The sequence below is a fragment of the Tinamus guttatus genome, unplaced genomic scaffold, assembly GCF_059628265.1.
Source record: "Tinamus guttatus ecotype Peru unplaced genomic scaffold, ASM5962826v1 Tinamus_guttatus_pri_ptg000389l, whole genome shotgun sequence".
Taxonomy (NCBI): domain Eukaryota; kingdom Metazoa; phylum Chordata; class Aves; order Tinamiformes; family Tinamidae; genus Tinamus; species Tinamus guttatus.
Window position 1 is genome coordinate 4090077 of NW_028288923.1, and position 23721 is coordinate 4113797.

The 23721-nt window shown below is 39.9% G+C and overlaps 2 protein-coding genes across 3 annotated transcripts; one reads left to right on the forward strand and one right to left on the reverse strand.

Moving 5' to 3' along the window:
• The first annotated feature begins 1697 nt into the window (after positions 1 to 1697).
• LOC104576041 (borealin-2-like) lies at positions 1698 to 9001 on the forward strand. Of its 2 annotated transcripts, XM_088530849.1 has the most exons (10): positions 1702 to 1868; positions 2545 to 2673; positions 3633 to 3673; positions 4038 to 4098; positions 4724 to 4791; positions 5708 to 5775; positions 6957 to 7055; positions 7656 to 7788; positions 7920 to 8006; positions 8815 to 9001. In XM_088530849.1, exons 1-10 carry the CDS (start codon positions 1733 to 1735, stop codon positions 8863 to 8865), a joined length of 873 nt encoding a protein of 290 aa, XP_088386975.1. In that variant the 5' UTR covers positions 1702 to 1732; the 3' UTR covers positions 8866 to 9001. The 2 variants fall into 2 exon arrangements, with proteins under 2 accessions (XP_088386976.1, XP_088386975.1); XM_088530850.1 differs by lacking the exon at positions 7656 to 7788 and having other exon boundaries at positions 1698 to 1868.
• A 2730-nt stretch (positions 9002 to 11731) lies between these two features.
• Positions 11732 to 23069, reverse strand: DNAJA2 (DnaJ heat shock protein family (Hsp40) member A2). The gene is made up of 9 exons (XM_088530886.1): positions 22884 to 23069; positions 20216 to 20275; positions 19066 to 19289; positions 17556 to 17636; positions 17128 to 17261; positions 15243 to 15439; positions 13326 to 13470; positions 13038 to 13165; positions 11732 to 12522 (listed from the first exon to the last, which is right to left on the reverse strand). The coding sequence occupies exons 1-9, from the start codon at positions 22959 to 22961 to the stop codon at positions 12334 to 12336; spliced, it is 1236 nt and encodes a 411-aa protein (XP_088387012.1). The 5' UTR covers positions 22962 to 23069; the 3' UTR covers positions 11732 to 12333.
• Between the last annotated feature and the right edge of the window lie 652 nt (positions 23070 to 23721).

The following is a 23721-nucleotide window of genomic DNA, read 5'->3' on the forward strand; positions in this document are numbered from 1 at the left end:
ATTTCTAATAATACTTCACAAGTATCAAATGCTTTTTGTTTTAAACCAGGACAGCAATTCTTACAGTTGCAAATCAAAATATAATGGCATAAATTGAGTTTTTTTTCTAAACATCCTATTACGGTGCCTTTTCTGTTTCAGCCATTGTTAAGGGTAACACTTTGGTTTTGATGCATCACATATGGAACAGTGGTGATTTCTATTGTCTATCCACATTATTTGTATGTACTGTGATAAGGTAAATGTGCATTTTTATGGAACGATCCTATAAAGTTAAGAAAAGAGGCTCATTTTCAATGTCTGAAATATTTCATTATTAATTTTTAATATTTAATTATTTCATTAGTAACAGACAATCCTTACTTTCTAAGGCATGCTTCTAGGTTTGGTTTTCCTACAGGTGCTCCTTACTACGGTACTTTACATGTATGAGATTTACAAATAATAAAGTATATATTAAAAAAAAAATAGTTCTCCATTTCCTGTGTCATCAAGTAACATTTTCGGGATTGCGCTGAGACATCTAACTTTGTATTCAAACTAGTATTTACTTTAATTCATGTATCTGACTGAACTCATACTTTCCAGATCACGTAATTTATGTGCTGCTTCAATTTACTGACCCAAAAATTGTCCAGCCTGTTATCATAAAACTCTTTCTTAACAACACAGCACCTACAGAGGCTGCCAGAGACATGTTTTATGTTCATAATTAAGTGTATGTCTTTCTTTAAGGTGTTGTAACAGGAACTAACCAAGCTACATTTATTTTTTCATAGGAAGGATCAATCAGTTGGTTAAGGAAGATCAGCTGAAAAGTTTCCGAGGTTTGTTTGATATTGGTTGTTCTTTTTTTATGTTTTTTTAAAAAGATTTAGCTTATTTAGTAACCCAGTCTGCCATCTTGAAGTGGCACCTCTGATTCCTTCGGGGGTGTCTGCTTGATAACTCAGAAGAAGATGAAGCTTAAGGAAAAGTAAGGCATTCCTACCTTCTTAAACATATTGGCATAGGCCAACAGTACCAAAAAAAGGGCATAATTACTTACTTTTTTGTAATCCTTACTAGTATTTTCAGAACCAGAAACTTAAACTGCTTTTTAACTGCTTTAAAGAGGAGCATGGTCTGACATAAAAAGCTATCAGACAGGTTTTCTGCAGCTCTGCTGTTTGTCTGAGTGACGTAGCCTATCCCAGGTGGCTCAGTAGATGCTGCCACCGCACCAAACTCCCCCACTTTAGGTTTTTATTAAATACAGCTCTTAGCTGACTATAACTTAGCCCAGCTGTTGGAGCCTGCATCAGGCTGAGCAGGTTAGTTGTTGTGGCTAGCCTTAAAACGCTGAGTATAAACAACGCCGAATACGGGAAAGGCAGAACCTCGGCCCCGAGCCGGGCGTTTTCCAGCAGGGAGGGGGGCTCCCGCCTCAGCCCCGCGCGCCCCGTCGCTACTCACCCCCGGCAGGGAAGCGGCCTCGCGGCGGTGCCTCAAGGTCGGCAGCGGCTGTTTCGAAGCCTTTAACACCAAACCGCGGCATTTTCCCACATTTTGTTTTGTTCTGTCGGGAAAAACGCAGGTGCAGCTGCTACCCACCCCCGCTCCCCTTCAGGACGCCGCGGCCTCGCGCCCGCCGGCTCCCCCGCCCCGCTCTGGGCGCCGCGGCCTCGCGCCCGCCCCGGGCTCCGCGGCGGGGGGAGCCCCCTCTCCTTACGAAGGCAGCGCGGGAGCAGCCATGTCCCTGAGGAGGCCGCCGGGCTCCGGCAAGCGCCGCAGCACCGACTCGGGCGTGGAGCCCGACCGCGGCGCTCTCTCCCGGGAGAAGAGGGAGCAACGCGTCGCGCTCTTCCTCAGCGACTTCGACCAGCAGGGTAGGCCTGCGGCCCGGGAGGCTCCGCGGGGCCGACACCCCGTCGTGCCGCGACGAATCGGGCGCCGGTAGCTGGCGGGGTGCGGAGCTGCCGCCCGCGCGGGCTCCAGAGGCAGCGGCGTTTGGGGCAGAACGGGGGTGGCGTCGCCGCGGCACCGAGAGGGGGCGCCCTCACGGCCGGCCGCGCCTGGGGGCACCGCGCCCCCCCCCGCACATACCGCCTCGTGTGGGCAGATAGCGGTCACTTCGCCCCCTCCCCTCGGGGCAAAATAAGTTATTTTGTGCCCGCCCTCCCGCCTTTGGTGGCGTGAAGCGGTTGTTTCACCTCCCTCCCGATCAGTAGCAAAGTAACTTTTTTCTTGCCCCCACCCCCCCAAAAATAACAAGTGCTACATGTGGGAGTTGTGCCTGTAACTGCCTGGGCGCCTCGAGCGCGTCTGTGCAGAGTGAGGGACGTTGCGGGGGCCCCACAATGTCGTTTACGCACCCAGGGTCCTTCCCCAGTCTGGCCCTGAGATGCATGGTGGAGTGGGGCTAGCTGAAGCTCTTTTCAAATCATTCCGACTCCATTTGCCCTACGCAAGGTGTTATTTTAACTTTCCTTGTGATTCAGAAGTGCTTACGCTTGGAAATATGAAGCACATGTGGCAATAAAGGCCTTTTTTTTTTTCCTTAAGCCAAGGAAAACATCCAGGAAATGAAGAAAGAACTTGATGCGCTTCTGCAAACAGCCGAGAAGGCATTTACGGTGGAGTTGCTGAAGATGCCAGTTGCCATCAGAAAAATGAAAAGAAAAGACTTGCTTAGTAAGTGCTTGTGATGGGGTGATGTCTGTGAGCAACGTCGACAGCATTGCATCCTGATGTGCCCTTGACTGACATGAGGAAACCTGTAATTTGCAAACTTCTTAAGAAAAAGATTGCTGCTGCTTCTAAAAGTTTTAGGCTATTCAGTAGTGGTATGAAGTTGCAGATGAGGAGCAGCAGGTGTTTCTTATCAGCTGCACTTGTGTAATGTCAAGGTGTTTTTTTTTGTTTGTTTGTTTTTTTTTAGTAAACTGCTCCTTTGCTTAAAAACTTAAGCAATTCTTTCCAACAGAATCTGTTCATCCTTGATACTGATTCTGTATTTTTCCTAATTTGAAATTCTTTACCACTGAGCTCTGATCAGGTAGTTATTTACATATGATGATGAACATTTAATATTAACCTTGTATCTATGCAGCGGTTTAAGCTGCAGTGGACAGTCAGAATCAGATGTATATTTTGGTGGGAACTGGTGTTTCTGGAATCTACCTATCTACGTTGCAGCTGAAAGATCACGCCCAAGACTCTTTAAGAACTTGATTTTACTGTAAGTTCTTGAGTATGTATTTTGATGTCCATCTTGAAAACTTCTGTCCAAAAGTGTTAGCTTTGATCAATATACTGCATGGCTTTTCTTCTCCTTTAAGTTACATGCTGCATGACTAAGCTTTCATAGCCTTTTAAAGATCAAACATGGGAATGAACTGCATTTTTAAAAAGTGTATTCCTGTTATTGTGTTTTTACCATTTTTTTTTCCTTCTATGGAATTCCAAATCTGACTGGTCTATACTACTTGAGTCTTGTTAAAAGGCTAGATATATCCCAGCTAAGGTAAATTATTTAAACAACTGTATTCCTGAATTACTTATTTAGTTTCATATTTCAGAAGGTAGAAACCAACAGTTTATAATTAAGCAAGTAATAGAATATAAACAAGTTATATATTCCTATGTTACAGACTTGCGAGAAGGAGAGGAAGTGGCTCTTGCTGCAGCAGTGGTAAGTGTGTTTAAGTTTTACCACCACTTACAGCATTAGAAATCTTCTGTCTCTGCTGTAAGAATTTCAGAGAAATGTTCTTGGTCAGCTGTCTGTCTAGATACAAGAAGTTACAAAAAGGCTAGACAGACAACCATGGTGCACTTACAAACATTACCTACAGCTTTAGGGTCATCTGCAGGCACAAATGCAGTTTTGTGAGTTTCTTTCTTACCCTGAGTATGCTTATGAAAAGTAAACTGGTGTTTAGCCAACTCCACTTCTTTTTTATATGTATTTTTAGTTTGCTTTCTTTCTCCAGATAATATGCATTTGCTGTGTAGAATCTATTGACTTTTCCTCTTACCTGCTAAATATTCTGTAGACTGACTGCTCTCTAGAAGATATACCAAATTCAAAACTGATGAGGACAAACAGCAAAAAAGGCAAGTCAATCTATTAATGTGTAGTTTGTTTTTTAATTATTTCTGTGTTTAGTGGTGTGGGCTGAGCACTGATTAAGTGAATGTTAAGCCCCAGAAAATACCAGAGGGAAAAGCACGTAACCAGAAGTATAGCATAGAGGTGTCTCCAGCTTTCTGTAGGGAGGATCAAGAACTATGCCTTTAGGTACTTTAAACATGATAAAGTGCCTATCCTTCAGTTTTCTCACTGAAAACAATAGTGAGAAAAGACAGACTTAAGTGACTTGTCAGCACCTTGCAGAAGAGGTAGGAATGTCATCCATATTTTCTGCAAGTTCTATTTTGACTTCCTGTCCATTGAGATTTCTAAGAATACCATTTCTCTTAATTCTCCAAAATATGCAGTAAAAGGATATGGACTGAGATGTAGTTTAATTTTGACTGAAGTTTAAAGGGTTATCCAGTGTCTCTTAGCTTAGGGGCTGTGACAAATTCAATTGCTTTGAATTCAGTGTCAGGCAACTGATCATCAGTTATCAAAACTGAAGTGTGGCTTTTGGTGGGCAAATACCCCTCACACAAATGAGTTTGAGGGAGTGCTTGTGCTCTTCCTAAGCAAAAGGTTTTTATCCTTCTTGTCTTTTAGTTAAGGTAACTACAATTGTTGAATATGAAGATGCCAAGCATATTTCTGCAAAGAAAATATCTAAAAAGGTAAGTTTTCCCCAGACAAACAATATGAGGGTTTAATCAATTGGGACCTCCCATGAACTGTACTCAAACTATCAGCAGGCAGGCCAGCGACCTGCTGTTCATTTGAAAAATCAATTGTTTTAAATTCAACCAACTTTGTTAAGCAACACTGAACTTCATTGTAAATTAATTTCATAATAAGCTGTGTTATCTGGATTCCTGTAACACATTAACATGGATATGTAAATATCAGTAACGTCATTTTTCTCTTGAGCTGCCAATTGACTTTTTTGTCGTCTTATTTTAATACACAACTTTTAATACAAGATTTTCTATATTTGCATGACTTATGGCTTAGAGATCAATGTGGACAGGAATGCACATATCACAGCTGAATTAATTCTACAATACCAATCTTTCTTTGAAATGTAGTGGAACAGCTGGATATTGAAGTATGTGCCAAGATGACAAACTGAGACAGAAAGATTATACGCACAGTTACACACCTTAATTAGAAAGGGTCTTTCTTATATAATTTATAGTGTGTGCATATTTATATATAATTTAGTGTATATATAAACATATTAAATTATATGATAATTTATGTATTATATAAAATATATAATTTACATAATGCAATGTATATTGTAACATTTATCATATTCTAATGTATTATATTATGATTTATATTATAATAAACAATTTATAAGGCTGTATGTAAAAAGATTGTTGCATTTATACAGAACTCCAATGTTAAACAAATCATGATTCTAGATTATAGAACGCATATTTGTCTTTTTAACTACATGCAGAACTACATAAAAGGCAGCACTGTGAGACTTAACTACACTGTTTCAGCAGAGAATTCTTAAAATATATTTTTATTAAATATCTATGTTGTTGTCGTAAAATGATCTGCTTGTGTACACATTTTCAGGTATCCAAAACAAAGTCACTGGTTTCACTGACCTCTGGTTTAAACAGCAAACTGAACTCTCTTTCTAGGTAAGGCTGACCTTTGATAGCTTATGTAACTTGGAAACACTAAGTAAAACTATTTTGCAAATAAAGCAGCTGAAATTTGAGCCTGAAAGTATAAATCTGATAAGATGCATTTCATAACCTGAATCAGATGCATTGTGGTGCTGTGAATGTTGTTTAAAAGCACCATTAAGGAGCAAACATCAGTTGATACAGATGTATTGTATCTCTTGCTCACTGAGCAGGGACCAGTTCTGAATTTAGCTTCTATGTAATTAGTATAGTTTTCCAAACAATACTTAATGAAAGAGTGCATAAGGGTAATGCCTTTGTTACTTCTTATTAGGACTTAGGAACTGCTGCGTAATTCTTCTGCCCTCTTGTATAGCTAAGAGGGAGCGATCATTATCGGGGAGAAATACAAGCTCGCTGAAATATCCTGGAGTTGCTTATATATAGTTGGGGGAATCACGCCGAAGATTTGCTACAAGGGGTAATAAATTCAAGGTTGGACATCTGCATGAGACAGTTCTTTGAGAAGCTCCTCATGCAGCTCCTCGGGCAGTATACATACTTGCATTTACTTTGTTACATTCAATTTGTATTCGGAGAAGTGCAAGATGCAATTGAAATATGTATTGATGTTTAATGTGCCTTTAAAAAAAAAAAAAATCTTAACCGGATCTAACAATTTTCTTGAACTGTCTCAACAAAATCAAATCAGAGAAGGCTGCCTTGCCTGGGGAAATCTAACTTGTCAGTCTCTGAAGGCTGCATACCTTCAATTACACAAACCCTGGGACAAGAGCGTGTCCTTATGATATCTCCAAAATGTGAGAGGAAAGGGGAGGAAAGGGAGAGTTAATTTGTCATCAGAGCTCTGTGAATTTAATTGAAATCCAAACCTAGAAAAGACTTCTTACTGGATTCAGGTTAACCTTGCAGAACAAATGTTCCTTAGAACTGCTCTGGTTAAACTAATTCCATCTGAGAAAGGAACTTCCCTAGAGACTGTACCCACCAGGAAAGATCTGCAGGTATTTTCCCTTACTTTTCTGCAACTGGGGTATTGTAGCCCTATCTCTGAACATAAAATGTCTTTCTCACCTTCTTTCTGATGTTAGGTTCTAATGGTCTTCATCCTAGTTAAAACTCTTAAAAGTAGATGAGGAGAGAGCTTTATATATATATAATTCTCTTACTAGGTCTGCTCACTCCTCTCCAAGTATGACTGAGGCTGTTAAGGCTCTTGCCTCTGATTGCAGTGCCACAAATTACAAAGACATGACAAAGATATCTAAAAGGTAAGCTTTTTTGATTTCTTCTTATTAAAAAATAAGTCAATTTATATCTATATTAGTATCTTTAGCTGAATAGCTTTAGTGTCTGCTACTGAATGTGGTAGCAGGGATGCCAGCCATTTCACTCCTCCCCTAGGAGGGTAAGGGCATTAATGGGTGTTAATTCACAGCAGCTTCCGTATTTCTTAGTTATCTCCTGCTGTAATAGACAGATATGCTGTAAGCTTTATCCTAAGCCCTGAGGCCTAAAGTTGCTTCTTTCCAAAACTGTAAGCATTTACTGCTGGTATTGGAGAGTGGTTGTTCTTGTTGCTGAAAGGTTCGAATGACACCTTGTTCAGTAGCCTGTAGCACAGGCTTAAAAGGTTATGATGTGTTTCATGGTCATAAAATAGTACTAGGGATACTAGTAAAAGCCACTACTGCCTCCAATGATGTTTAGATGGTTCATTTCCTGTTATCATCTCTGAGAAGTGGAAAAAAATCAAACATGTTTGCCTTTTTATCAGGTACATTTTCTATTATTTGTATTGCTTCATGACTGAGAATCTCCTGCAGGGCAGAGGAAGCTAATTTCAGAGACATGCTGTAATTGTATTCTAGGGCCAGACTACAGCCTGGTGTCCCAAGAACTGTACCTACCAGTGGAAGAGTTCAAGGCATGTTACTAAGAAGTAAATCAATACCCCAAGATAAAACTGTGCCATTTGTAAACATTCCCCTGGCTGATGGAAAGGTATTGAACCTTTATTACCTTTTGTACTTAGTGGTAGCTGTTAAACAAAAGGTGAATAGTCTGATAGTAATGGCCTTCTCACATTCAGAATAATTTTTATCTTAAAATTGTAATTTTCTCCTCATGTTTAGACACTATGTACTGCTGTTGGAGATCTCCATAACATTGATGTGCAACTACTAAATCAAGATACAGTACAGCATATTCATAACTTAGTGGTAAGCTTAAAACTATTAACCTACAGAAGAATTCACAAAAGGCCTTACAGAGATTGACATCTAAGTCCTAGATTTTCATGAGGCATTGACACAAGTTCTAAATATGTAACTGTTTTGAGAGGAAGCCTAAATTGGTTGGCATAAATTGGAGGGAGGAACAGGGAGAACTGCTGCACACTGATAATGCAAGAGTAAGTGTGCTTACATAAGCATATGGAGTCTGGTAGTTCCCTGGGGGAGGACAGAAGCATAAACTCATCTTTCTCAGTCTCTCCCATGTCTTTCCTACCCTGTAAGCCAAGTGCCATTCTCTATCTCCTGTTCACAAAGCCTTACAAAGATACAGCTAAGTTCCAGTGCCTGTTCTAGTCCCTCTATCTTTCTCTGTGGCTGGGTAAAACTCTTGTTAATTCTCTGCTGCACTTGAATAATAACTGTCTTATCTTTGGTTTAGGGAAGTAAACTTGTTTTGGAACAGAACACAGTAGAACAGAATCTTCTAGCACATACTCTGATACATTCAAGCATAGCTGAGGCTGCTGGATGATACATTCATAAGGGGCACTAGCAGTCAGTATATACCTGGACACAAAATATTAATCAGTTTACAGTCTTGTAGGTACTTAGACTTCAACACAGATGTGTGAGTTAGAGATGCAGAAGCTAACTTGTGTTTTGTAACAGGTACCTGCCTCTTTAGGTAGAGAGGAAGGGTATGTTTGTTCCTTGCCTGTTTTAATTAGTTTCTCTATTTTCCTCATCTGTGCATATATCAGCTTGAATTAAAGTTCCTTTTCTTTCCCCTTAGAGTGAGCTGACTGTACTATGTGGGAAGGCAACAGTTAAACCAAGTTCATGAAACTTGCATAAGGGTCCATCTCGTCACTCCAGAATATTTATGACAGCCCTTCTTTGCCTCTTATAAAGTGTTTAGAGTATTTCTATGTCTTAATAAAGCTGTGTACTGTACTGTCCAATAAATGTTTTTATATAAAGCTTACAATGTGATCTCTATATTAAAAATACTCATCTTTGAAGGGTTCAAAAACCAGAAGTAATTCCACATTTCAGACTTTATAAAAACAGTTAGCAGATCAGATAAGCTTGAGTTCAATCCTGATATTCTAAGGAGCATTATTTTAGAATAACTATGTAACTAGAGCACTATTTAATGTCTTTCTTCCATGCACATCACCTACCTGAGGAGAATGGAGAATGCTGCCATGCATGCTTGGTCTTTCCTGCGGCCAGCATCTGCTGAAATCCATGTTTAAGTTCTTGAGTAGCATTTTAAGCCAGAGGGCTTTAATCCTGTAGGGACACTACACATCTGACAAGACTGAACAAGCATTATTACCTCTGCAGTTCTCTCATTGTATAAGACTATGCAGTAAGGAGAAGTAACTCGTTTTCCTCTGTTACAAGTCATTGGTGATGATATCTAACCCAATTTTCCTAACACTTGTATTCATTATTGTGCATTTTTTGAGAAACTGGTAGGAAAGGCTCTTGCCCTCTTCCATGGACAGAAGACAGTCCCATAGAAACTCTGGTGCTGGGTGGATGTACCAGTAGTTCCAGAAGGTTGAGGATTATTATTCCTTGGATACAGATTCTGTAAGTAGTGTTGAGGATGTACAGAACTTTGGACCAAAGTTATGTTCATGAAGACTTAGTTCTGTGAATAATGTAGCTTGAACTAATAAAAATCTGTCCTTAAATTGATATGAATAATAAACAAGCTCTCAGCTTGATTAGCACAGGCCCATGTCTGGAAAGGGTAGAATGCTTTAGGGGTCTTGTTACAATTAAGAGAGAGGGGTAGTCATAGTAGAGAAATATTAAGAAAAAAAAATCTATTGTTAAGTGGGGCTACTGTAGTTAAAGGATTTAAATCCTTTTAGTTACTCAAAAAAAAAAAGCTGCTAAAGCTTCTTGTAGCCAACACAAAGGGCAAGTCCACAAGATACACTATCTAGTTGTAACGAAGGCCAAGGACTTCTCAAACAACTGAAGTTATTATTATGCTTTACCATTAAGCTAGGAGGCCTACACTATTTATTTAAAATTCAATAGAAGAGGCATACAGTTACACCCTACTCATTTATCTTCACTGTCTTTAATTTTGTAGTTCTAGGAGCCTAAGGCTTAACTAGAAGTTTATGGCTTAGTGAAGAGACAGGGTCTTCTAAAGGAAATTCAAGCAGTAAACAACTCCTTGCGAGTTAAATATTGAAACCAAGATAGTGTAGTTTGGAGATTCATACGAGGTTTTTTTCTACACTACAACTTTTTCAAGGGGTACCCTCTTTGATGCTGTTCTACTAAGAAATACAACTCTGAACTCACTCAAAGATGCCACCTTCAGGAGCCTAATTTAACATACACTCAGGCCCAAAACAGAACTAAGATAATTCACATTTCATATTGACCACTTGTTCCTTTCTGTTCAGCACATAAAAGATTATCATGAACCCCCACCACACCCCTGCACCAAGAAAAATGCAGTTTCAGACTCATAGGGTTGTATAGTATGCTCCCCACCCCCAAAGGGTGAGTTCTCTAATTACTACCTAAACTTTAGTAAAGTTTTAGAAGACAGGGAAGAAAAGGGTGTTAATATGTTTAAGCATTACAAGACCAACTTCTTGGTAAAAATGAACCATAAGAAGGATCAGTGTAAAACCTTGGCTTCACAAAAAGCAAGGAGAACTTACTGAACAAATTAAAGAGTCACTAGCTGGAAGTGCCACAAAGTATAAAAAGGCAGTATTGAGATACAGGTCAAACAAGATTTATTCTTGCTTTGGATTCCAAAATGAGAATGCTCAATGATAATCTCAAATGCTGATCACACCCAGGTACACAGATAGCCTTGGAGCTGGTCTCTCCAGCTATTAAACAGTGTCAACAACTATCTGAGCTACTATTAAACAAGTTACACACTTCAGGCTTGCAAAGAAAAGGAAAGGCTTCTCCCGATTTCCTCTCCTCTGTGGAGAAAGGAAAAACACCATGAAGCAGCAGCTGACTGACTATAAAGTACATGCAGTTTCTCACTACAAGAGCACTAACAAAACTTAACTAACTGTATTCCATTTATTCCATCATTTTGTAAGGCTTAGATTTTGCTTAGCTGTCATATCTTAGCCATTAAAATCACATAAAGGAAGAGGACTATGGTAGAAAACTTGAAACCTTAAACATGAAAACATGCAAACTGCTGAAAATATACTAACAACTACACTGAGCATATTTCCAATAAAAAAAGAAAAAAACCACTTTATCAAAGAGAATGCTAATCTCTTTACAAAGTAATGCAACCACAACTTGTCAAGCATCACATTCATTTTTAAGTTATCTTCGCAAAAATGAAAATGTTCTTCTCAGAAGTCAGACTAAACCAGGCTTTGATTTTCCAGGATTAAAAGACACCATTGTTTTGGGAGTAGAAGATTCTGGTATCTTCTGACTGCACTCAGAAACCTGAGAATTTTTTTCATCTAAAAAGGAACATGGCTACACTCTTCCCCACGCTCATCATACCTTATTTCAAGAAAAGACTACTTTGCATGCAGCACACCAAATTCTTATCTACCTCTGACCTGCTCTTAAAAAGCAGCTTTGGCCTATGTTTGTATGATGTTTACCTCTACCTACAATCCATTGGTGCACAGCAGTAGTTAAAACCACTGAGAAAGCAGAAGTTACAAGGCAAAAAGAAATATATTATACACCAACTGCTTTTATTTAATTTCGGAAACCGTTCACAAGATGGTAGAAAAAAAAAAAAACAAAAAAACCTTACAACCACTTCTAATTTAGTCTTCCATTGTTCCCAGTCAGCTCTAAACCCATTATGTGCAAAGCCCATTTACCATGCATCTAGATGATAGATACAGGCTATGAAATTCTTTATTCTACTTGTAGCAGCTTATGCAGGTGCAGCCAAATACCAAGCCTCAGGACAAATTGTACACAAACTTTACAATGTAGAATTTGAATTTAAAATATGAAACTTAAAATCTACACAAAACTGGTAAAAATCAAGCACAGATACAAGGACAAACTTAAAACCCATGTGAAAAGGAGTCTTGTCTTCCTTTCAAGTGCTTTATTCTGCTACACAGTCAAAAATGAAGATGTAAGCTTTGTGGTTAGTTTAAATTACACTCTGTAGATACTATAGACCAATTTAAAAGTTACACATACAGCAATAGATGTCCATTGGTTCATCTGGATTACTTATACAATCCAGTTGGATTGTTGAAAACAAGTCAGGCAAAAATTGAAAGAAAAATCCTTGTGCAACTTTTTAGACAAATGTTTACTGATGGGCACACTGTACCCCAGGTCCATGATGGCTGCTTTCTTCATCAGAACTATCGATATAAACTTCACGTCTCTGGCCACCACCTGAACCACGACTGGTATCTAATTCCTGAAGATCTACCTCTTCTGTATCACCAATTACATTGGGGAATTCTGGTCTAGCTGGCAGAAGATCTTCAAGTTCCTGCCCAAAAAAAGAAGTACATTCAGCACTGCATCTCCAACTGCTAAATACATGGTCTAGTTTCCTGCGATTTCAAGCCTTCAGACAGCAGATTCAGTTTATAAGTATGTATTTAAGCTGATGCAAAACCAAGAAGTATACTCATTTAGAGGTATCCAAGTACTTGCCTCAAATGGAAGATGTCACTGAAAAAGAGCTAGCAGCTCCACACATCATTGCCTGAAGTACAATCAGTAAATAGTCACACACTGAGACTTATCACATGGTAGCAGGTATTGCAAGAAGTTTTTCCTCCTGCCCTTAAAGCATTTGTACTGCTCCGAAAGGCATGTTCCAGAAACTGACATTCCAACAAGTATTTTCAAGTTACATGTTCCCTTTAAACAGCATTAAAAGAACAACGTGATTGTACTTGCATCCAAATTTTAATATTGGAAAGCAAGCACCCGAGTACAACACAAGCACTCTACACACTGCCAAGTAAGAATACTGCATTCATGTTTGAAAGCACTTACTGAAAGCTTTTCTGGGCTAATCCAGTTATTTTCAGGAAACTGAACATCAAATTTAATGTAAAGATCCCCCTTCTCAAAAGGATTGCGGTACTGTGGCATCCCTTCACCTCTAACTACACGAACACAGCCTGTAATAGAAAGAGAAGCAAGTTGGAAAGGGATACTTCAGAATAAATCTTAGAAGTCTCTCAATTTCTCCAGTCTGGCTTTAGGTAACCAAGTAAGAATGGGAAAAAGTACTCAAGAACCACAGCATAGCCAGAGGAGTCCTTATCAGGTCAATCTTACCTGGTTCGATTACTTTTCCAGGAGGATATTTAACCACAATTTGACGTCCATCAAGGTGCTTAAATGTGAACTGAAATCCACACAGTGCTTCAACAAGACCTATCTTGTGTGTCATATGCAAGTCATTCCCATCCCTCTGGAACACCTACAAAGAAAACAGATTTCTAGTACTATGATCATTTCCACCAGACTCAGCATTTAGTGCATTTTTCTACCAATTCATTATTTATTCTTAAATCTTCTCCATGTCAAAGCTGGCCAACAACATTTGTGTAAACTGCTTCTGTTAACGCACATAACATGCTTAGAAAACTTGCCTTGGATGAAAATTCTATTTAAAACACAGCAAATCATCACATATACCATGATGCAAAGTTCAAATTAAGAACAAAGTCCTGTATAGCAGCAATGCTCTTTTCTTAGGATTTTCCACACAAGACACCTATAAACAAAATAAAGCAGTGTGACATTACTCCCCCACCCTGCCCTCAGGTATAAAAATGCCTCGTGCTTCTCAGCACTTCAAATAGCAGTTGCAGGTAACTGCTTCAGCTTGCTCTATCTATATACAACAGGGTTTTAATCAACCAGTCCTTTCCTTAACTAGAGATTCTTAAATCATCCTCCGTAGATGCACGCTACTTGAGAAACCTAAGTTTTGCCCATTGGCATCACTCCAAGACATTACACTTCTCCCTTGCCTTCTTTCCCACATTGAGGAAGATTTTAAGCATATTAAAAGCTACACTCAAAGTCATTCTAGGGTTACTCACTAGGATACAAAGATACAGCTACAGTATTTTTCAGAATGACTAATACTGTAAGAACAGATGTAGTTCATTATAAGACAGAGAGAGATGGTATCTGCCATCTGGAATTTCAGTTGTCATGCACGTCTCTCACTGGTTCAAGTGTTTGTAGATAATTTTTTTCCCTTGTCAGTCAAGATCATCTGATTCTGTCTCAAGCAAATTACATATGAAAGAATAGAGGAATGTGTAAGGAAACATATAAAAGATTGATTTAGGCAAAACAGCAATCTTCAACCCTAAATTGAAAAAAGCTTGTAGAAGTTCCTAACTTCCAGCCAATGAACATTATAGTCTTATTAGGCAATCAGATTTTAAATTCATACCTAATGCTGTTGAGTCACAACAGAATTATTCTTTCTCCATACACCACTGTTCCATTCAATGTTATTCAATGCCTAAAACCCATGCTATTTTTTACTTCATAGTGATATTTAAACTTGTAAACAGAAGCAATCACCTTAATTCTGCCCTAAGCAAGGCCTCAGCACATCCAGTAGTTTAACATAAAGCCTTGCAACATTTAGTTTGAAAGTGCAATTTATATACTCCAGAACACAAAAAGCACAAGATTTAACAAGCCAGTATAATAGAAACCAGTTTTTAACATTTTGTTAAATAAATCAGTAACATCAGCAATCTGTCAGGCCATTGGTGCCTGTGCTGTAGTTCTCAAACCACAGCACCAGGGAGAGAAAACACCATCTGGGGATTCTAATAGGAGTTCCCTGCCATCTCACAAGACATTAAAGAGCAACATACAGTGTTTTATGTTAATGTCATGGGGGAAGCAGATGCAAGTTAACATCATAAACAGCTTTTAACTGTTTTCATCTAGGAAAGTCACCCTGAGCTTACCTGAGAAATATACCTTTCATTACCATAAGGATGCACTAGAATGTATATGTGCCCAAATATCAGACTTGCAAAGTTTTAACTCAGACTTAAAAAAAAATGTAACCTGCTGTATATCTATTAAAAGCTATTTGATTGCTCTCCTAGAGCAGAAACTATATCAATTAGTTTCAAATGAACAGCGATTTTTAATCACATTAGAGCTAAAGGACTAGGATAAAAAGTATTTAAAATATAAACTCAAAATTGTTACCTCATTCTCCTTTTCTTGGAGTAAAAGAACAATATCTCCTGGTTCCACACCTGGTGCCTGATCTGCTTCTCCACTGAACGTAATTCTCTGCCCATGTTTCATGCCTTTGTCTACATGAACTTCAAGTATTTTAACTTCTTTGATCACCTTCTTCCCTTCACATTTTTTACAGCGGTCTTTTTCATTAATTACTTCACCTAAAGAAAGAATTTTTCAGTTCAGAAATTTTCATATAACTGTCCCCAATACTGAAGAAAATATATTTAAGTAGATTAAAGAATACATTCAAACCAGTTATTTAGATGTTCCTTTATGCATTCCTTGCAAGAGGAAAGCCAGACTCAGTCTACTGGGAAATTATAGCTGTGAGAGGGAAAGAAAAAACAGAATCCAGAAGATGCACACAAGCTTCTCAGCTGTCCAAATGGGGATTTTGAGAATCCACAGTGCTTTATAGTAACACAGAAGTTCACCTGGGGCTTCCGTTGGTCTTTAAAACTGATTTTGACTCCAACATACTTACCACTCAACTCCAGAAAAAATAAGACTTTTCCATCCTTCATTATGCTATATATCAAAGGAGAAAAAGCTAAAAATCAAACTAGTGTGTCTCTCTTCCCCTCAAAATTAGAATACGAATTCCAGACTACTGAATTTAGGAAGCTTAGTCCCACTTTTGCTAACAGTGGAAAAAAAGACTGTTTGAAAGCCACATTCTGCAGTGCACCAGCAAAATACCAAAAGCATAAAGTACTATATATACATGCTGTCAGTAAAACAAGAGTCACGCACACAAAACAGGGAGCAAGACAGCAGGCGAAATCACAGCTTCAAGCAATAGCAATATGAATATTCTCCTATAAAAAAATCCAACATTTCCTGATACATGAAGGATTTCATTTATACTTAAAATGGATAGCTTTTTCACGCTGCCTTTGGAAAGACAATTACCCTTTCCAGTGTTACTCAAAATGACTTAAATATCCTCTTCTAATTGGTCTTTACTTTTCAAGTAAGCTATTGCCTTTGCCCAGAACAACCAAAATATATCAGGCTAAATGCATTTACAATTCCAGCACTTATTTCTAATACTGCTTTAAGTGCCAGCAGCAGAAGCCCTTGGTTTAAGACATTAAACTTGTCAATTTACATGTCTTTTCTGGGGGCGAAGAGGGGGGAAGCATATTATGGGAGGGAAAAAAAAAAAAAAAAAAAGGCCTAACATTATGATGTAGCTGAATCTACATATTTAAACTCCGAAAACAAGATGATCAAAGACAACACTATTTGCAAAATGTTTGACTGGTCAAAAAATACAACTTCTTATTAAAGTTTCCAGGTATTGTGAGAGCAGAATCACCCATAAAGCGATTTTGCAATCACAAAAAAAGAGAACAGTCCAACAAGGAAATATCTGAAGCATGGGACACAGGCTGAACTTTCCCCTAAATATGATCTGTTCAACAAAAGGCACCTCCCTGATGTTTGAAAGTTATAATTCAGATTTAGTTTAGCTAGAAATCTATAGACCTGCTATTATATATTAGAAGACTGTAAAAATATAAACAGCCCTCAAAAAACAAAACCCAGGCTTTTACTTCAATAGACAAGTAATAGTAACAAGTAATATTCATGTCTAAATGCTTCCAAAGAGCTATCCCTACTTTTCAAGCACCCAGGCTTTCTTTCAATATATTATATGGGATAAATTTTGCTGCTGTTTCGAGTGGTATGATTTTGCCAAACTGAGACCAGGTTGAGACCAAACTGACTAGCTGGAATCAAAGCCTTCCTGGATAAGATGCAATTCAATATACGACAGAACCTTTGCAGGAGTTTCTTTTCAAGATTAAAAGTAAATAGGAATACAGCATAGCTAGCCTACCTTCTCCATTGCAGTCGGAGCACACAGATTGCATCTGCTGAACCATTCCAGGAGCCAGCTGTCTGATCATGATACGAACACCTCTACCTCGGCAAGCACTACATTTCTGAACAGCTCCAGATTTTCCACCCTGCCTAGAATAGAAAGCACCAGTTGTGCAAAACCCAAGTTTTTTTAGAAGTATGTGCCAAAAGGACATAAACAGTAGTGAGACATGCTCAATTGCATCACCTTCTTTTAGACTTCTCTTCCCCCTTTAACCCTACTAAGGAGGCACCCGAGTAGTTCCAGTTCCATCAACAGTATCATTCAAGTTTAAGAATTTTCTGGTCTGAGAACAGGCTCCAGCAAGTCAAACAGAACAGAAATCTGAGATCCTTCACTACACACTGACAAAGCATCCAGAGAACTTAAAAATATAAACTTACCCATTACATGCACTACAAAGGACATTCTTGCTAAGTTGTAGTTTAGTTGTCTTTCCATTATACAAATCTTCTAAAGAGACTCTACAAAACAAAGCATTTTCACCTGGGTTATCATTTAACAACTTCCCCCATGTAACTAAGTTACAAATCCAAACTATAAGTAAAAAACAATCAAAAATAAGAAACCCCTCCCATTCCCCCCTCCAAAAAAGAAATGATCTCCAGAGAAAAATAAAATAACCTGCTATTAGAAGACAACTTTAAAGCAGGCTTTTAGGTTTCACAAAGGGTCACTAAAAATACTCCCTCTATGTGAACATGTATATATAATCCTGAACATAATTCCATATAAAACCATTAGATGCAAAAAAACCATATAAAACTGGTTGTGTTTCTTAATTCTTGTGTTCAGTAAACAAGCTGATCTAGTCTTCCGGGTTTTATTACAGGATGCATCTCATTTTTCATTTCTTTCACACAAGTGAGAAAAACCTCTTTCTAGATTATGCTGACATTATTGGTCACATACATACAGAAGAACACATACTGAACATTTAAAGTTAACACTATATTGGGCTTTCCACTGGAAATAAAAGCAAGATAGTGCTTTTTCTTTTGCCATGTCTCCAGGGCCACTCTCTTTATTCTTTACATTTGTTTATGTTCCAATTTTTAGCCCCTAAATGCAATAGCAAACTCCAATAACTATATATTAACAAAAGTTTCTAAAACCATTTTGTATTTAAAACGCGTCATAAATGACTAGAAATTTTAACAGTGCCTTTTGAGATAGAAAAGGTTGCCTGGTATCAGTGTTTACAAACAAAGACACAAAGCTAATTAATAATACAGCATGCAATGCTAGCTTCTGAACTAAGCAAGAATGAAAAAGGAAAACAGATTTTTGCTAAGCAAAGTTAGGCTACATCTTTTCTGTGCTTGGCCTGCTCATAAAGAACTTGGGAGATGTTCAGCCTGCAAAACACCAGCCATAATTGCAAGTGGAGACTTACAAAACATTAGATCTAATGTTCAAGCAGTTTCTTTGGAGGGAAGAAAACAAGCAAACAAGGAAAGAAAAAGAACACCGTTTCTATTATGCAGTTTGCACCTACTTCCAGATGATGGTAAGCTACAAATACTAATCAACTAACATAGCTTTTCCAGAGCTTTAGTATCTCTACTTTCTTAATCCAGGCTAATAGATAAATACTTACTTGCTGGATAATTTAAGATTAAAACTTCCAAATATAATTAAGTAGTAAAACTAAAGAAAACAATGGTGACAAACCAAGTTTTTTATGCTATTAACCAAGTAAGGGAAGCATTAGGTAAATCCATAATTGTGAAAAGTAAGCCAAGCCATGTGCTGTCTGGGCTGAAGGGTAGGTACAAACTGCACAGCAGGTACAAAGTGAGGAATACACCAAGAGTATATAATAGGTGAGTCAAGTACCACCAATCAGCAAAGCTAGAAAATGAACATAAAGCGCAGTATTAAGATACTCACTTGAGCGGATGCATCATATCTTCTCCTCTTCTTCTACCATTACGACTTCTACTCTGACCACCCATGAAATTGAACAATCCACCACCAAAGATGTGGGAGAAAATATCGTCCATTCCACTGCTTCCACCACTACCTTCTCGAAGGCCCTGTTCTCCATATCTATCATACAGCTCACGTTTTTCTGGATTCGACAGTACTTCATAGGCAAAGCTTATTTCTTTGAACTAGAAAGAGGAATAGAGTCAAAAAGCCCATGAAAATTTTCAACTTCAAGGGAACATTAGGACACTGTTTTGTGCCCAACATCAATACTTGATTAAGAAGATATATAATAGAACTGTTTTTCATTCCCATTTATAAATGCATAAGGCTTAAAAGCAGGATTAGCCTTTTGTTACTTCGTTTAAAAGAAAAAAATACTACATACAACTGCACCTATCCCACAGACTTGCTCTTTCACTGTGCCTAGCACAAGTCTCTCTTCCTTCCCTCCAAGGCCCCATTTGAAGAAAATAAGTATGTAATACTGCAATAGCCAACAGGTAAAAAGAAAAATTGCACACTAATGGCAAAGACTGCAAGACTTGGTAATACTTAAAATAGCTAAACAACTGGGCATCTTATAAAAAACACATGAACATGAAAAAATAGTATTGTTTCATAGTCACGTTACTGTACTTCTAAACCACCATTAGGACTTCCATTCTGTTAAGCAGACTGAGCTGAACTGAAATGCCCAAGTCGATTAGTATTTTTGGTGCTATTAACACAATATCCAATTCAGCCTTCCCACATTCACAATTTGCTTTATGTTGGAGCAGTTTCAGTGTCTGCTTCATCCTCAAAAAGCTCTGTACTGACATACTTTAGGTACTAGCACACTTCTTCAAAATATCTGGAAAGTGAATTTGTTTCCTCCCCTTTAAATACATATGTCTGTCTCAGTGAATTGCTTTGTTCTGGTACGAGATAATACCAGAGGGTTGTGAGGGAGGTTTTGAGACTGGGGAGAGTTTTAGACAAGGCAGTTTCATCTCACATTTCTATTCCTGAACAACTTGAGGCCCTGATGCTTCAAGACTTGTATTTTGTCCCTCAGATGTTATTGTAACAGCAAATTCAAGATTTTCTTTTTAAACAGATAGCTTACTTTGTCCCCTGCGTTTGGATTCTTATCAGGATGATATTCTTTGGCCAGCTTTCTGTATGCCTAGTTGAAAGGAGTATAGAATTAGTTTCAATGTTGATTAATCCACCCATTTTGAGAAATTCAGTGCAGCGCCTTCTTTCTGTAAAGAAAATCCTAATACAGCAAAGTGAAAAAATAGTATTTTCACTCATACATCCAAGTTGAACATAAAAATGTCTGATTCTACATTATGCACAATTTACATATCTTGGATTTAAACAGCTATACCATACAATAGCTGAATTCCTGCTCATCTCCATTAACTTACAAATTACATTGGAAAAATTACATTGGAATATACACTATTGCATTAAAATTACTTTCTCTAGGTAAAACACTCAACACCGCTAATAAAACAGACAGTTTCAACCCATTTGTGCTTCACCTCAATTTCATCAATACATTAACAACAAAATGGCTGCCATAGCTCCTCATCTAACCCGGGCAGTTAATCCCTCATCAGTTTATTCCTCCTTACCTACCAATAATAAAGGAAAATTTAACCTCACTCTAAGCCACACACATGTGTTACACATGCAGAAATACACAGACTGGTGCATTTGATATAATTCTAATGGTCTGAAGTAGCAGAAGGAAACAATACAGTCAAATTTCCAAAAGGGAGTTTTCAGGATTTTTTTTTAAATTGGCACTTTGTGACTCACAGTACCATCTTTTTGTTGTTGTTGTTCTCCCTTTTCTTCGTTCTCACCCCCCGCCCCATTTTTTTCTTCCTCTCTTCAGCAGTACTTCAACTCTTCTGCTTTTAATTTGGAGGACTGAACAAATGCAGCTGAAGAAGTTTGTGTTAGTTATGACGGGCAGTCAAAAGCTTTTCCTACAGGGAGCTTTTGAGGGTAAAGTGATAAACTCCCTCTCCCCAAACCCCATTCCACTCCATCCCAGCATCACCCAACCAATGGATAATCATAATTACATAACATAGATAATTTGATTTTTGTACTGTACATAACAAAAGCATGTTAGCTACAACTAACTACAAATGCAACTTCAAAGAACTGAAACCTAGTTCTTACAGTGTATTTTTAAATAGCTCCTTTCCTGCACAATTGAGCACTTAGACTAGCCCTTTACAACCACAGCTTTAAAAGCTTTAGAAAGAAGGCTTTAAAGGAGTCACAATTTCTATTATGTGCTAGAACAGGTAATTTTAAAAAAAATTTACTCCTCTTTAATGATGCATCTTGAAATATCTATCACTTATGCATGGACTCAAGGAGAAAAAAAAAATCAAAGATAAAGAGCAACTAATTAAACAAAAAAGGCAACACATTATAAGCCAAATACTTTCAAATACTCAAAAAGAGTGAAGAACTAAATCAGGTCTTCCTACTAGTAAGAAGAAATAACCTTACATAAGGATGCATAACCTGTAATAAAAAAATGGATTTTCCTTACATATTTTAAGGCATCTAACCAAGAGGGGGAAAAAAAAAAAAAGCCTACTGTTCTTACAACATTCTCTTCTCTCTTCAAGGCAGCTTGACACCAAATCACGATTACTAGTTAGATCCAGAATCAAGATCTATATTGGTGCTGCACTACAAATTTTATTTTTCCTCTTTTCTATCCTTTTGTATAGATTATTAGATCTAGATATCGCCCACACATTTGCTCAGTAGCAATAAGATACAGATGAACTTTGCACTGCTGCAAGTAGTTGGAAGCTTTGCTACTGCAATACCTTAAATTTAACCTTACTCTGTAAACATAATACCAGCAATTTACAATAAAATGTAAATATAATACCAGCATCACTGGTTATTTCAGTAAACAACTGCTGGCATTTCTTCATTCTTGCAAGTGATATTTTTAAGAGATTTCAGTTAAAAGCAAAAAAATGCAACAAAAAATTATCTCTCGATTGTGTTTACCACATAGAGCCACCTCCTCAGTGTGTTCACCACCTCTACGGCTGTTTCAACACGGGGACTGCCCATCCCTGCCCAGCTGGGGTTCCGCACGCTCCCGCCCCGCGGAAGGAGGTCACCGCTCGCCAGCCACCGCATTAGCCACCACGGGCGCGTGAGAAGGGACAGCGAGGCCCTTCCAGAAAACACAGCTTCGACAGGAGAAAAGTGCGTGAAATGGAGACAATAAATTGTTACACTGACGACCGGGCTCCGAGTTTCCGCCTCGTTTCTTTGTCTTACCTTAGTGCTTTGGGCCTAGGAGGAACCAGATGAGCAGGCAGGATGGGCGGCTCATCCGCACCTCATGCGACGCCCCGGCCATGGCTTCATCCCCGCAGTTTCCCCCTCCCGCCCAACCCCTCCAGTCGAGCGCAGCCGCGGGGACGCCGAAAGCCTCGGGGGAACGGACCGGGCCGCAGCGCCACCCCTTGGCCTACCAAGGCCTGCCCCGCTGCGGCGGCCCGCAGCGCCTCGCCGCGCGCCTCAGGCCTGCGAGGGCCGGCGGCGCCGGGCTAGGCCGCGCCGCGCTCCACGCACCGGCCGTCTCCGCACCCCCCACCGGGTCGCCGCAGGCCCCGGCCGCGCGGTGAGGTCTCCCTGCCGCCCCGCGGCCTCCGCGCCGGGGCCTCCCGCCGCCTCGGCGACCCGCCGCGCCGCTCCCCACGAGCGCTGCCCCCGCCTCGCCGCCCCCGCACCTTCTTGAGCTCGTTGTCGGAGGCGCCGGGCGGCACGCCCAGGATGTCGTACAGCTTCGTGTCAGCCACGTTCGCCATGGCGGCGGGTGCGGGCAGGCAGCGCGAGCCGGAGCAGGCCGAGGGGCGGCGAGGGCGAGACCGGGAGCAAGACGCGAGGAGCGGCCGCGACGTCACGCGCACACGCACCGCGTCACCGCGCCGCGCCGCGCGCGCGCACGACGAGGCGGCGAGCGCGCCCCGCCCCCTGCCGCGGCGCCCCGCCCCCCCGCGCCGCTCCGCGGCCTGACCCAGTTCGGGCGTGGCCCGGCAGGGGGCGCCCCCAACGGTCACCCCAACGGCCACCCCAACGGTCACCTCAAAGGCCGCCCCAAAGATCACCCACCAACTGCCGCTCCCAACGGTCGCGGGACGCAACAAAGGGGACGTGGCGTCGTGCCGGGGACCGGCCCCAGCCGTGGCCCAGTGCAACCGGGCGGGAAGTGTGTATTTCAAGTCAGAGCCACGTTCTCCCCACCACAGCTGAGGCCACGACTGCACTCCCTTCCCGGAGGCCTCGTCCTGCTCCTAGAGTATGTCCTGGAGGGCATATGGGGGGGGCTCACTGCCCCACATATCCTTTGGGGTAGTTGGGGGGGGGGGGCTCACTGACTCCTGATCTCAAGGATCCATATGTTTTCCTTCACGCACACATTGCTCAGGTTCTGCCAGTTATAAACAGCCACGTTACCTGTCTGATTTTTTTAAAAAATGTGTTTTGCTTGGCTTTTGCCATCATAGAGGAAGCCCCAGGCCCATCTTGGCTCAGAGGAGCAAAGTGTACGTGAGTGACGTAGAGTAC

What these genes read in the sequence shown, in the direction of transcription:
- DNAJA2 (XM_088530886.1), bottom strand. Translation starts at nt 22,961, where the DNA reads ATGGCGAACGTGGCTGACACGAAGCTGTACGACATCCTGGGCGTGCCG. An exon ending in CTTTGTAGTGCATGTAATGG is followed by an intron (nt 17,262 to 17,555) that starts GTAAGTTTATAT and finishes TTTCTATTCTAG; the next exon opens with GCAGGGTGGAAAATCTGGAG. An exon ending in TGGAAAAGTAATCGAACCAG is followed by an intron (nt 13,166 to 13,325) that starts GTAAGATTGACC and finishes TTTCTATTACAG; the next exon opens with GCTGTGTTCGTGTAGTTAGA.
- LOC104576041 (XM_088530849.1), top strand. Translation starts at nt 1,733, where the DNA reads ATGTCCCTGAGGAGGCCGCCGGGCTCCGGCAAGCGCCGCAGCACCGAC. An exon ending in TGGCTCTTGCTGCAGCAGTG is followed by an intron (nt 3,674 to 4,037) that starts GTAAGTGTGTTT and finishes AATATTCTGTAG; the next exon opens with ACTGACTGCTCTCTAGAAGA. An exon ending in AGCATATTCATAACTTAGTG is followed by an intron (nt 8,007 to 8,814) that starts GTAAGCTTAAAA and finishes CTTTCCCCTTAG; the next exon opens with AGTGAGCTGACTGTACTATG.